This window comes from Perognathus longimembris, chromosome 19 (assembly GCF_023159225.1).
Source record: "Perognathus longimembris pacificus isolate PPM17 chromosome 19, ASM2315922v1, whole genome shotgun sequence".
In the NCBI taxonomy this organism is placed as follows: Eukaryota; Metazoa; Chordata; class Mammalia; order Rodentia; family Heteromyidae; genus Perognathus; species Perognathus longimembris.
This window is the reverse complement of record NC_063179.1, coordinates 44,284,389-44,299,111: the sequence shown is the minus strand read 5'-3', so window position 1 is coordinate 44,299,111 and position 14,723 is coordinate 44,284,389. Positions and strand designations below refer to the sequence as shown.

Here is a 14,723-nt window from a genome sequence, read left to right as displayed (position 1 = left end):
AAGAAGAAGAAATGCTAGAAGACTGAGATAACAGATTCTTGAGGGCTGGCAAGACGAAGAACTGGGAGGGTGGGTTTGAGGAATGGCTGAGAGAGAAGTGCCAGCCGCTATACCAGAAGCATCCTGTGTATTGTTTCAGGTTCCTGATGAGTCAGGGCAGTGCTGCGTTGCCCTCCTTCCCTTGAGAAGTGAGATCAGGTCGCTGTTGAACAAAAGCGTGCAAGAGTCAAGCTGACAGGAAGGAAGGAATACGGTGAGTTATGCAATGGAAAACGTGAAATCCATGGTGGAAAAGGCCAGCTGAATGACAGTGGACCTTCGAGACCATGGCTTTAAAGCCAGCCCAGGCAGGAGAGTCTATGAGGATCTTCTCTTCATTTAACCACCAAAAAGCCAGAAGTGGAACTGTAGCTCAAGTGGTAGAGTGTGAGCCTTGAGCAGAAGAATCTTAAAGATAGTGCCCGGGCTCTGAGTTCAAGACTGGAAGTTGACGGGTGGTTCTTCCCTCTTCTTCCTCAAGTTTCCCGAGCTCTCAGAAGAGTTCCGCAAGATTCGTCATTCTCTCCTACATAAAGCATTTCTGCCTCCTCGGGTTCAGAGCCACGTCTACTCTAAGGGATTTTTGCCAAACCACAGGCTCTCCTGGGAAATACAAAGAACAAGAAAGAATACAACCCCCAAAAATGATGGGTGATGGGATGGTACAAGGGACAAGTAATGTGAACTGGCAAGTCAGCAGGAAAAGAAGAAAGGGGATTTCAGATGTGAGTTAAAGAATTAGACCTTCTCTTTCGTGGATCAGAGATATTTGGGGGCAGCATGCTGGTGGTGGTACTAGGATTGAACTCAAAGCCTTGTGCTTGCTAGGTTAGCATTCTACCACTTGAGTCTTGCTCCCGGTCTTTGAGATATTTATTGACTATAAGATACAAGATCTTGGCCAGATATAGTATCTTAACACCTGTAATCCCAGATACTCAGGAGGTAGAAACTGGGAAGATCACAGTTCAAGGCCAACCTAAACAAAAATACTATAGAATAATAAAATAAACAACTTAGTGAGACCTCCATCTCAATCAATAAGTAGGACTTGATGGTGTCTACTTAAGGTCTAACCTACACAGGAGGAACTCAATCTCTGGCCAAGCCCAAGAAAGAAAGAAAAAAAGAAAGAAAAGGAGGAAGACCCTAATGAAAATAAATGAATAAAGCAATAGGGGCTAGGAACATGAGTTTAAATCCCAGTAGTATCCTAAAAATAATAAGTGTGCAAATCCTGAAGATTTAATCACAATGCTGGAGGGCATGGGAGAGGGAGAAGAGAACAGGAAAGAGGAGGAGTGGCGTCCTGAGGACTGGCGGGGTGCCCATGAGATGCGCAGAAGGCCCCAGCAGGGCTCTGGTGGAGGAGAGAAGAGGGCAGCCCTGTGGGGACAGAGCCTGAGGCAGACCAGAAGGCCCAGCGCCCAGAAGTGAACGAGAGGACCCAACCGGACAGCCCTCTTCCACCTGGACAGTTTCAGCCCCTCTCGGGCACCAACCCCCCCCCCCGCCTGCCCCCCAGAGCTACTATCAGAAATTAGGCTTTGTCTTCCAGTCTGTGTCTTGCTCCATGGATACACATCGGTAAACAACATATATTCTTTTTTTTTTTTTTTTTTTGGTCTGTCCTAGGGCTTGAACTCTGTCCCTGAGCTCTTCAGCTCAAGGCTAGCGCTCTACCACTTGAGCCACAGCACTGCTTCCGGTTTTCTGGTGGTTAATTGGAGATAAGAGTCTCATGGACTTTCCTGCCCGGGGCTTGGCTTTGAACCTCCATCCTCAGAGCTCAGCCTCCTGAGTAGCTAGGATTACAGGCGTGAGCCACCAGCACCCAGCTTCAAATATCCTTTTGTTTTGTTTGTTTAACTGTATTTTTTTTTTGGTCTTTTCTTTTTGTACCAGGGATTGAACCCAGGACATTGCACTTGCTAGGCAAGTGCTTTCTCATTGATCTATATCCCAGCCCAACAACAGATATTCTTGTTTGGTGTTTTTTATTCATCATTAGAAAAAAAAGATAGTATCTAGTATGCATCTTTCTACAATGTGTGTATGTGTCTGTGTGTCTGTCTGTCTGTATGTACTGGGACATGGACTCAGTGCTTTAGACTCTTTAGCTTTTTCATTCAAGGCTGCTGCTTTACCACTTGAGCCACACCTCCCCTTCCAGCATTTTGCTGGTTAATTAATTGGAGATAAGAGTCTCCCAGATTAGCCTGGGTGGGCTGGCTTCACACTGAGCTCCTGGGAACTCATCCTCCTGAGTAGCTAGGTTACAGACATGAGCCATCCGTATCCAGCTTCAGCTCACTTTACATTTTTCTTAACTAAAGAAAGCAAAGCCTTTCTTTTACGTGCACTGGTTTAACCACTTCATCGCGAGAACATGCCCTGGCCCTTCACACATGCCCTTCCGATGGACAAGGCAGGACCATTCCTCCCGTGCTTCCGGTTCGTCTGCTTCGCAGGCCGTGGCTCGATGCACCTCCCTGGGTGTGTCCATGCCTGGGGGACGGGTGCCAAGGGTGTCCTAGCGCGGTGGACACCCGGAATTCCCGCATCGACGTGCCACTCACCCAAGCGCTGCCGAGCTCTTCTCCACGTGGCTGTGCCAGCTCTCACGCAGACCCTCTCCCCAGCCTACGGCAGGACTCTTCTTGCCATCTAATGAATAGGAAGTGCTAGCTTGTTTTAGTTTGCGTGATCCACGCTACTACGTTGAGCATCTTTTCACATACACTTTCCATCTATGACTTATCTATTTCTACCCTTTACCCATTTTTCTGCCCTCTTTTTCTTTGGGGGGGGAATGTTGTATTCATTTGTAGGAGTCCTTTACATAGTCCAGTCCATGTAAGCACCATTTTTGCCCAACGGTTTGGAAACCAAAATCTTCAGTAATGCTTTCTGGAGTAGAACATTCAGTTATAGGTATCTTTGAGAGGAAAGTTCTTAATTTTCTGATCTAAAAAAAAAAAAAATAGGATCCAGGGCTGGAAACACCTCACTCAGTTTTAGAACACCTGCTTAGCGTATGCAAAGTACTAAGTTTGATCCCTAGCACCACAGATAAGTAAATAATTAAAAAGGTAATACTGGGGTTTGAACTCAGGGCCTCATGCTTGCTAGGCCAGCACTCTGCTACTTGAGCCAAATCACCATCCCTGTTTGCTTAAATTATTTTTCAGGTAAGGACTCATGTTTCTGCCCAAGGCCTGACTCGGACCATGACCCTCCGACACGAGCGTCCAGTGTAGCGGGAATGACAGATGTACACCATCCATTTGGTTTGTTGGTTAAAATGGGATCGTGCTTATATATTTCCCAGGTTGACCTCAAACTGGAATACTTCAGATCTGCCTGCTAATTCCAGATAGATGGAATTACAGACAGGCACTGCCGTGCCTAGCCCTCCCAAATTTTTAAAAATTAAAAAGTGATGAGTTTGTATCTTTGATTTTTTTTTTCTTACAGTTTTTCCCAAAATATTCTACTCAACTCCCAAACGGTCCAAGAATATTGTCTCCTAGGATCCATTCACACTTGAGACAGAAGGACTTCCCCAGCCAAGGTCCTCTATCCCAAACACAAAGCACCAAAGCAGATGGTACACACAACGCGGGAATTTACAGAGAGACTAATTCCAAAGGGGCACATGAATTTCGGGGTGCCCTAAGAGATAGATGCGGTGTGGAAGGGAGAGGAGACATTGCTGGAACTTGGGGGGACCATCACATGGATTGGACCACCCAGACAAGAGCAGTGGGCTTCTGCTGGGGACCCGGTGCGCTAGAGCAATCCCGGGAGAAGGTCTCGGGGAGGAGACGCCCTGGGCCCGTGCCCCGCAGCGCGTACAGGTGCCCTGGTGTCTCTAGGGAGGACGGCCTTCCGGGGCAGACACTGGTATGGAGAAGGATGGGGAACGGACGGGGTGGGGGAGGGCTGAAACCACCCCACCCCCCTAGCCAGCCAAGGCTCGGCCCCACACTTAGGAAGAGCAGATAATTGAATGAAGCTATAAAGAGCTGCAAGGCTTTTCTTCCTTCCTGAGTATAATTTAAACCAAGAGTCACTAAGCCAAGAGCGCCACTCTCCAAAGCACAGACTACAATACTCCAACCCAATAAAAACCTAGTTAATAAAGATCAGAACTGTTGAACAACTCACAATTCCTTGTAAACCCCAGTGCTCTACTATAAACGTTTTAACGGTAAGGGTGACTCCAAGGGCTCTTCGAAATTGTACAGGAATGAAGAGAACATGGAGAGTGAAAGGCTGATCATGACGGCAGACCTATGGTGCACAGAACACCAAGGGGAAAGATCACAGGGTAGGGAACAGGAGAGAAGCACTCAGATGAGACACCTAACAACCCAAACTGGTAGCCAGGCTCAATGATAAGAAAGTTCTGGGTTCAGTATGACAGGCCAAACCTCCTGACTATGCCACATGACACCTGCCCTACTGCTTATAAGATGTTAAAAAGAAAATGAGAGGTTCAAACAGAATTAAAGAACCACTAATCAAATAGGTAACCAAAAAAAATGCAAGTTTTGGGTACAAATTTGACCCTGCTGGCTTTTAAAGCCCCACTACTGTCTCAGATCCTAAAGATTCTAGGATTTTTGTCTTTGGGTTTTTTGTGGGGTTTTGTTTTTTTCCGGTCGTGGGGCTTGAACTTGACCCAGGTTCTGTCCCTGAGCTCTTCAGCTCAAGGCTAGCACTCTGCCACTTGAGCCACAGCACCACTTCCGGTTTTCTGGTGATTAATTGGAGATAAAGAGTCTCACAGACTTTCCCGCCTGGGCTGGCTTTGAGCCGCAATCCTCAGATCTCAGCCTCCTGAGTAGCCGGGATGGCAGGCGTGAGACCCCAGTGCTCAGCTAAGATTCTAGATTTTCTAGGTTTTGAATGTCCTTCCCCTGCGGATCCCATTGGTGGCACTGTGGTACAAGATGCACTGGCAAGATGAGTCCTCTGAACTACTCTGCGTATCTCTGTATGTGTGTATGTGTGTATGTGCTGGTACTAGCACTTGAACTCAGAGCCTTACACTCTCTCTTAGCTCTTACACTCATGACGGATGCTCTATCACTTGCTTGTGCACGTGCAGAGGGCACAAACCAGTGAGCAGGCAATTTGGCAATGTGATATCGGGATCTTCATGCCCATTCCCTCTGTTCATTCAAGGATTCTATCTTCAAGCACTAACCAGAGGCTGGGGATATGACCTAGTGGCAAGAGAGCTTGCCTCGTACACATGAGGCCCTGGGTTCAATTCCCCAGCACCACATATACAGAAAATGGCCAGAAGTGGCGCTGTGGCTCAAGTGGCAGAGTGCTAGCCTTGAGCAAAAAGAAGCCAGGGACAGTGCTCAGGCCCTGAGTCCAAGCCCCAGGACTGGCAAAAAAAAAAAAAAGAACTAACCAGAGACTGCTTAGGTTCCTGATGGTTAATGCCTGAGACCAGCTTCTCTGGAGGGAGAGATCGGGAGGCTCATGGTTCAAGGCCACCCCTGGCAAAAAAAACAAAAAAAGTTAGAGAGACCCTATCTCTAAAAAATAAGCCAGGTGTGGTGATTCACAACTTATTCCTACACAGGAAGCAAAGATAGGAAGATTCCAGTCCAAAGCCAGTCTGGGAAGGAGTGTGAGACCCTACCTAAAAACAAATTAAAGTTAAAAAAATAATAAAGGGGGCTGGGGATATAGCCTAGTGGCAAAAGTGCCTGCCTCGGATACACGAGGCCCTAGGTTCAATTCCCCAGCACCACATATACAGAAAACGGCCAGAAGCGGCGCTGTGGCTCAAGTGGCAGAGTGCTAGCCTTGAGCGGGAAGAAGCCAGGGACAGTGCTCAGGCCCTGAGTCCAAGGCCCAGGACTGGCCAAAAAAAATAAAATAAAAATAATAATAATAAAGGTGCAGGGGACTGTGGCATGACTCAAGTGATAACGCCTTGAATCCCAACACCACTGAAAGAAAGAAAGACAGAGGAGGGGAAAGGGGGGAAGGAGGAGAAAGGAAGGGGGAACGAAAGGGGAAGGGGGAAGGGAGAGGGGAAAGGAAGGGAGGGAGGGAAGGGAAGGAAGAGAGAAAGAAAAAGAGAAAAGGAAAATAGAGAGAAAAGAAGAAAGAAAAAGATCCCACCAACGGGATCCTCAAAGGAAAAAAAAGAGAGAGAAAGAGCGAGAGAATATGAGTGAGAGAGAGAGAGAGAGAGAGCACGCTGTGCGCTGGTTGACCCTGAGGACAGGAGGTCTGTGTCTCTAATGTGATGCACACACTCCAGTGCATCAAGTGCGGCACACCCCACACCAGGATGAGGAATAAGCTTCTCCCCGTGATGACGGAAGTTCTCAAGAAGGTGTGGCTCAGGTCTGTACTCTAACCATGCAGAAGGCTGAGATCTGAGGAGCAAGGTTCCAAGCCAGCCCGGGCGGCAAGGTCCATGAGACTCGTGTCTCCAATGAACTACCAAAAGCCAGGCGTACAGCACAAGCGGTAGAGCATCAACAGAAAAGGGAAGGCGCAGGGCCCAAATCCTGAGTTCAAGCCCCGGTGCTGGCACCAATCAGTAAGCCAAACCCAAAGCTTACTGTTCTCCCTTAACATTGGAGGCAGTTACAAGCCGGCTTCTGTCCCTGGCCACTTGGGGCTGCAGAATCCTGTCAGGGTGTGCACTGTGGTTTCAGGGCGCATTGTGTTGTGTTCTGTCGTCCTCTAGTGGTTTCAACCTGTTTTCATCTCCCTTCTAGGACCACACAAACACTGGATTCCTAACACGCACCTGTTAAATACACTGCATGGATGGGAGGTTCCTGGGCCCATTTGATGACCAAGACTAGATGGATCCGTGCACCTCAGCTTGTCTAGGAGAAAGGGTATCCCAGGGACCCTAGCTCAGGTAGCAGGCTCCCGTGGGTCTGCTGTGTGTGTGTGCGTGTGTGTGCACGTGTGTGTGTGTGTGTGTGTGTGTGTGTACTGAGGCTTGAATTCAAGGCCTCACTCTCGTGCAGCTTTTTCATTCAAGGCTGGCATTCTACCACTTCAGTCTCGCCTCCACTTCCGGCTCAAGTTCAAGCTGGCTTCCAACTGCAATCTTTAGATCTCAGCCTCCTGAGTAGCTGGGATTACAGACATGCGCCACCATTTTTGTTCTTCTAAAGTGACTGAGATGCTCCGCCCCCCCGTCCCCCCCCCCCCCCCCCGCCCCTCCAAATCTCAGCTCAGCTCAACTGGTTACTCTGTGTGATCCTAAGCAGGTTATCCACCTCAGCTGTCCTCACTTCTCTATGCTAATGTAGTTCTGAGATCACAGGGGCTCTATCCTGCTGGCAGCTCCGCACGTAGTTCTTTCATAGGGTAGTAGTTTATAGCTTTCCCTCTGCTTCTAATTATGTTGGGCTGGTTGGTTGGTCAGTCACAGGGCTTAAGCTCAAGGCCTGGGCGCTATCCCTGAGCTTTTTTTTGCTCCTGGCTAGCGCTCTACCACTTTGAGCCACAGCGCCACTTCTGGTTTTCTGGTGGTTGATTGGAGCCACCTCAGGCTGAAGACTTCATGAGACTTTTTTTTTTTAATATAATATTTTATTTGTATTTATTTATTGTGCTGGTACTGAGGTTTTTTTACTGGCCAGTCCTGGGGCTTGGACTCAGGGCCTGAGCACTGTCCCTGGCTTCTTTTTGCTCAAGGCTAGCACTCTGCCACTTGAGCCACAGCGCCACTTCTGGCCGTTTTCTGTATATGTGGTGCTGGGGAATTGAACCCAGGGCCTCATGTATATGAGGCAAGCCCTCTTGCCACTAGGCCATATCCCCAGCCCCCAAAGATGTTCATTTTTAACATTGTAGTATGTCTAACTTGTCAGAGTTCCCCCCCCACCCAGGGTACTGGAGATAAAGCTAAGATTAAACAAAGAGGCAACCAAGACAAAGGCCCCTTCCCACAGAGGTTCCACCACTAACATGGCCCATAACTGAAACAACTTGGGCGGCACCCTCTCCCGAGACCCTCCCAGATGGTAGGGTCTCTGCTTATCTGCCTCTTTAAAAAAAATTGTAGTTGCTATTAGTGTGTAGTATGGAGGGGATACCATTTCGTAAGTCAGGTGATGAGGACATTTCTTGTTTTGAACAGTGTCACGCCTTCCATTACTTCCCCTGGTTTCCCCCGCCCCATCCCTGCCCACAAGTGACACAGGTCATTTTCCACGCGGTGCACACTGAACAGCATGATTGCGTTTGTTCGCCCTTCCTCCCTCCCTTTTCTACGCCTTCACTGACCCCCGCCCCCAAAAGGAAAAAGGAAAGTCTGCTTCTGTTTGGCTGAAACAAATCCTGACCCTTCACCTTCTCCCTGGGTGTTCTCATGAGTCATGAGTCCATGACCACAGCGACAAACAATCTGACCCAGGTGTTGCAGTAGAACCAAAGCCCAGGGCCTCCGAAGGCTCCTCCTGCTTGTGAAGCTCTCGGGGAGAACGCAGGTCTGTCTCGGCTAGATTCCCCAGGAAAAGAGATTGGTTTAGAATTCACATGCAATGAATGTATTTATTGGTGATCAACAAGTAGTGTAAGCCCGGAGCCTCCTCCCCCACGGCCTAGCACCCCCAGCCTCCACCCCCTCTGCCTCGAGAGGGCGCCGCTCTGGGGCCATTGCAATCATGTAAGGCCACAGTGAGATCCCCTCGGAGTGTGACCTCCCGGCCTGGGCAGCTGCAGGCCCCTTATCTACTCCCAGCCCCGCCACGGTGAAGCCTCTGGTCCCCGCAGCCACACCGAGGTCCCCGCCTCCAAGACCTCCTAGGTGATAAAGGTCACCCCGACACTCGACGGACCGCACTCCTCCTCACCGGCCTTCCCTTGGCTGGCAGTGAACCTTTCCTCCGTTCTTCATGGTCTCTGGCAAAGTGGAATGTATCCTAACATGGGTAACAGTAGACTAACAAGGGGCGGGCAGCAAGACGGGCCTGGGGGGAGTCAGGAGTCTCGGCCCCCGGCCATGCCGATCAGCGTCACCTCACATGGAGCCACAAAGGACACACTCACACACACTCACACTCACAACTTCCTAAGGCAGAAGATGAGCCTCGGGCCCTACGCAGCCAATCTCTTGTGCAACCCTAGGACGGCCCCTAGGCGGCAGTGTGGGGACAGGTAGGCGCCCCCGCCGCCGGGGCCCGCAGGGACCGGAAGTGGGCGGGGCCCGCGGGGGGGGGGAGCCGGGGCGCGTGCGCCGGGGCCGCGTTGGGCCCTCCCCCGGAAGTGAGGGCCGCCGAGCCTGATGACGTGGCCGGGCTGCGTCCTCGCCGGTGCGCCCCGCGGCGCCGGACCTGTCGGCGGCGGCGGCCTGGGTGGGCCTGGGGCGCGCGTTCCAGCCGGAGCCGGAGCCGGAGCCGGAGCCATGGGCGGCGGGGGAGGGAGGGAGTGACGCGCCCGCCCCGCGGCTCCCCGGCCGCAGCCAGACATGAGGAGACCCCGCGGCGGCGGCGGCTCCTGAGCCCCGGCATGGCGGAGAGATACGGCGGGGACGCGCTGGCCGGGCCCGGCGGCGGCGGCGGCCTCGGGCCGGTGGACGTGCCCAACGCCCGGTAAGCCGCCGGGGAGCCGCGGGGGGGACCGGGGCCGGGGGGGGGGAGGGAGGGAAGGAGGGAAGGCCAGACCTGCACTCGGGGCGCCGGGCTTCCTAGCGGGTCCCGGGAGCGAGTGCGCATGCGCGTGCGCGGGAACGGCCCCGCCGCGCGCGCGTCCCGTGGGGCCGTCTTTCCGTCCGTTGCGGACCCGCGGCGGCCACGGGCACCGGGAGACCCCCCCCGCCCCGACGGCCGGGCGGCGGACGGCCCGAAGCCCCACCCGACGGGGCTGCCCGGGACCGCGCCGCTGGCGGGGCCTGTAGCGCGGGGTCTGGGTTCTTAGGCAGTGACAGTAAACACACACACCCGTACACACACACACACACACCCACGCACGTCGTTCCGCCCCGTCTCGGGCGTCGTTAGCGGGGTTTATACAATCAGCGGGGGGCGGGCGGGGAGGCGGCGACTGTGCCGACCCTTGACCGAGTCTCGGTACACCCGCTGTCTCTGCGGGGTGTGAGTCACGCGACGGCGCTTGCGCTCGGGGGCGAGGCCTCGGGAAGGTGAGCCTGGCGACCCGTCGGCCCGGGGTACCCCCCCGGCAGCGATCTGCACACATCCAACTCCTAAGGGAGCCGAGAAGCCGAATGTTTTCCAGAACCCGTGTGCTGCAGCGCCTTCTTGCTTCCTTCTCCAGACGCTTTATTAAAGGAATAGAACTTGAATTACACCCCTTCCTCGTGCCGGCCCACCCCCACCCCCCAGCCTTTGCGCTCAAAGCTGGCACTGTACCATTTGAACCACAGCTTCACTTGCAGGTTTTTGCTGCTTCATTGGAGATGAAGAGTTTCATGGGTCTTCCTGCTTGGGCCGGCTTCAAACCATGATTCTCAGCCTCTCGAGTAGCTAGCTGCCATAGGCATGAGACACCAGAGCTCAGCTTTTTTTTCTTTTTTTCTTTTTTTTTGGCCAATCCCAGGTTTTGGATTCAGGTTCTGAGCACTGTCCCTGGCTTCTTTTTGGTCAAGGCTAGCATTCTGCCACCTGAGCCACAGCACCACTTCAGCTTTTTCTGCTTATATGGTGCTGAGGAATCAGACGCAGGGCTTGGTGCATGCTAGGCAAGCACTCTGCCACCAAGCCACATTCCCAGCCCTAGAGCTCAGCTTTTTGTTGTTTTGTTTTTAAATTATTATATATCCAGAGAACTATGAGCTTACAAAAAGCTCACGGTTGAGGGAGCTGGGGATATGGCCTAGTGGCAAGACTGCTTGCCTCCTATACATGAGGCCCTGGGTTCGATTCCCCAGCACCACATAAACAGAAAACGGCCAGAAGTGCCGCTGTGGCTCAAGTGGCAGAGTGCTAGCCTTGAGCAAAAAGAAGCCAGGGACAGTCCATGCCCCAGGACTGGCCAAAAAAATAAATAAATCATATATATAGCTCACAGTTGAGCACAGCTCAAGTATCTGTAATCCTAGCTATACAGAAGCCTGAGATGTGAGGATTGCTATTCAAAACCATCCTGGGAAGGGACGTTCATGAGACATTTTTCCACTTAACCAACAAAATCCCAGACCCTTCAAGTCTCAGTATTGTCATGAAGTGGAGGAGGGGGAGAGGGATTAGCACATAAAAACGGAATCCAACTTTCCATAATTCCAGATTTAGAGCAGCAGAGAATTTTCTCTTCACACAAAAAGAGTTGGGAAGAGGGGACCCCCATGCCTCAAGGGCTTACTGGCCTGATTTAAAAGCCTCCTTTGACTCATCTTCACCCTTAAGTAATGAAGCTGCTAAGAGCCTCAACATGAACTAGGAATGTGTGCTTATCATATAAAAAGTGCCTTAGGTGTTAATGTTTCATCTTTACTCCAACCAGAAGACTTCATTAAAAATAAAAAAATGGGGGCTGGGAATATGGCCTAGTGGCAAGAGCGCTTGCCTCCTACACATGAAGCTCTCAGTTCAATTCCCCAGCACCACATATATGGCCAGAAGAAAATGGCCAGAAGGGGCGCTGTGGCTCAGGTGGCAGAGTGCTAGCCTTGAGCAGGAAGAAGCCAGGGATGGTGCTCAGGCCCTGAGTCCAAGGCCCAGGACTGGCATGCATAAATAAATAAATGAATGAATGAATGGAAGAGGTGACATTATCTAAAGACAAATGTACTATTGACTTAAGTAACTGTAACCCCTCTGTACATCATACAATAAGTTTTAAATTTTTAAACATCAAAGACTCCAGCTTTTATCTAAAATATTGGAATAATTTCCCTGATTTATTAGTGGTTAACAAAAGATCAGTAGTGTACATTAGGTGGAAAGTTGCATAATAATAATACCAAAGTCAGTATGGAATTTCAAATGGGTGAATAAGTATAGTGTATGTGTACATACATAGGTAAGGATTTGAAAGGATATACCAATTGGTTACCTGTGAGGAGAGAATTAGAAATGGTTCATTCGAAACATTTGTTTGCCACATGAGAACTAAACTCAGCATGTAGGCATTGTCCCTTAGCTTTTTCCAAGTATTAGGCTGGTGCGCTACTACTTGAACCACAGCTGCACTTCTGGCTTTTTGCTGGTTAGTTGGAAATAAGATTCTGTGCATTGGGACTTCAAAGCCCAGCCTTAAGTTTCCAAACAAACCCAAGCACCTTGAGTGAACATGCCAAAGGACAGCCAGCACCTAGGCCCTGAATTAAAACCCAATACCAGTAAAAGTAAAATAAATAAAAGTACCCAGTTCCTTGTCATTCCAATGATACTAAATGTTGTTTCTGCTCTTATTTTTCAGATTAACAAAATATATTCTGTTACTGTGTTTCACTAAAGTTTTGAAAGCCGTGGGACTTTTCGAATCCTACGATCTCCTCAAAGTTGTTCACATTGTTCAGTTCATTTTTATATTAAAACTTGGGTAAGTTTGGGGGGGGGTCTTTTTTAAAATTGACAATTCTGTTTTAACTGAGTATCTTTGGAAAACTATATATAGAGCGTATTTGTTCAATTCTTCCTTACAAGTTTGTTGGGGTTTGTTTTTGGAATTTTATTTTTTTATTGGAAGTATACCTAAGGTTAGAGCTACAAAGAGACCGAAAAGAAAAGGGACTTGTAGTCAGGCATGATGGGACCTACCTATAAAATTTTAACACTATAAGCCTACAATCGTTCAACACAAACTTGAGCTACATAGACTCTAGATTTGTGTTGATAAGGAGCAGCTGAATTGTCATGTCTGCTTTAGCATTCAGTCTGTTGCAGTATCGCATTATCATCTATAATAGGAAATATCTCATTTCAAAAACACCACTGTACACTTTAGAGAGAGCAAGATAATGTGGCAGAGAGTAAATAAAAGGTAGATCTGGACACTGGTAGCTCACACCTGCAATCCTAGCTACTCAGGAGACTAAGATCTGAGAATCTCAGCTCAAAGGTGGTTCAAAGCCAGCCTGGCCAGGAAAGTCGTGAGACTCTTCAATTAACCACCAGAAAACTGGAAGTGGTGCTGTGGCTCAAGTGGTTAAGCTGAAGAGCACAGGGACAATGCCCAGGCCCAGAGTTCAAGCCCCATGACCAACAAAAAAAAAAAAAAAAAGGGTAGATAATATGGTATTTTTATAAAAATGATTTTGACTTGCAAAGATCTTGGGAAAGATCTTGCGTAAAGATTCTCAGACACTCCCAGTAATATAGCCCAGTCTTCAGTCAAGAATAAAGAGATGTCTGAGGCTTGTCTTAACACATATGTTCCTTATTTTCTGGATTAACCATCCTAGGCTGGGTTTTCCTGCATGATCCATTTGTAATACAGAGTCCTTATACCATACAAACGATGTAGCAAGAAATTCTTCCTAATAGATTTCTGGACCTTAAAATTAGTAATGCCTTTAAAAAGAACCACCCCTGGGGCTAGGAATGTGGCTTAGTGGTAGAGTGCAGTACTTGCCTAGCATGCACAAAGCCCTGGGTTCAATTCCTCAAGTGGTAGAGCGTTAGCCTTGAGCAAAAAGAAGCTCAAGGATAGTGCTCAGGCCCTGAGTTTAAGCCCCAGAACTGGCAAAAGAAAAAAACAGAAGACCCAACCTTTTGGTGTTGGAGACATAGCTCAGTTGGTAGAGGGCTAGCCAGTGAGCAAAAGCAGAACTACTGAATTTGAGTCCCAGTCTCAGGCCTATTAAAAAAAAAAACAACTATAAAGATTCTTAGGAATGTAATTTTTGAAAGAGATTAGCAAGTGGGAAATTTTAAGCATCAGTTTTTATTATATAACTTTCAACAATGTAAACAATAGGGACATATGTCTAGTATTTCACTTCTGTTATATTGTTGCAGAATTCAGTTACTGAATTTTAGAGAAAATCATTGTTTCCTTTGGTGTTTAAAGGGTATTTTAAAAAAACTCAGAGTTGGGGGGATTTGGCACACAACTATAATCCCAGCACTGGGAAAACTGAGTCAGGATGATCAAGAACTCGAGGCTAATCTGGGTTGTATAGCCAGACCTTGCTTTAAAAAGTAAATCAAATACTAAGATTCCTTTCCCATTGTGGCTTGCAAACTGAAGACAGAAGAGTAAAGTTAATAAATTATTGCCATGCAAGCCTCTTCTATAAGTGTCATTCTTTAGCATTTCTTTTTTGTACTAGGATTTGAACTTGGCCTCGCTCAGCTTGCTTGCTCAGCTGGTGCTCTACCATTTGGGCAGCACCTCCAGCTCTTTTTTTTTTTTCTCAAACGAAGTCTTGCAGACTTGACTTCTCTGTGCTGGCTTTAAACTATGATCCTTCAGATCTCAGCTTCCTAAGCTGGTAGAATTACAGGTAGAGCCGCTTGCTCCTTGCTTCTCTCCACTTCTCTAATTTGTTTGTTTATAATAAATGTCATTACTTAAAACTATATTTTGGGTGTAATGTTGGTTAATATTAATATGCTACTCTTTCAATATTTCAGGACTGCATTTTTTATGGTTTTGTTTCAAAAACCATTTTCTTCTGGAAAAACTGTTAATAAACACCAGGTGAGGTATTTACAGAATCATTTATTCCTAGCCACTTCCCATTCAGTGGGCCAGAAATACAGCACCATTTTTCCATC

General features: G+C 48.8%; 1 protein-coding gene across 1 annotated transcript in view; it reads left to right on the top strand.

Annotated features, from left to right (window-relative positions):
• Positions 1 to 9,429: 9,429 nt before the first annotated feature.
• Slc30a5 (solute carrier family 30 member 5) overlaps positions 9,430 to 14,723 on the top strand; it is a 29,893-nt gene continuing 24,599 nt past the window's right edge. The window contains exons 1-3 of the mRNA XM_048368222.1: positions 9,430 to 9,635; positions 12,421 to 12,543; positions 14,580 to 14,646. Coding sequence (XP_048224179.1) covers positions 9,553 to 9,635; positions 12,421 to 12,543; positions 14,580 to 14,646 — 273 coding nt within the window. The 5' untranslated portion in view covers positions 9,430 to 9,552. The remainder of the gene's footprint in view (positions 9,636 to 12,420; positions 12,544 to 14,579; positions 14,647 to 14,723) is intronic.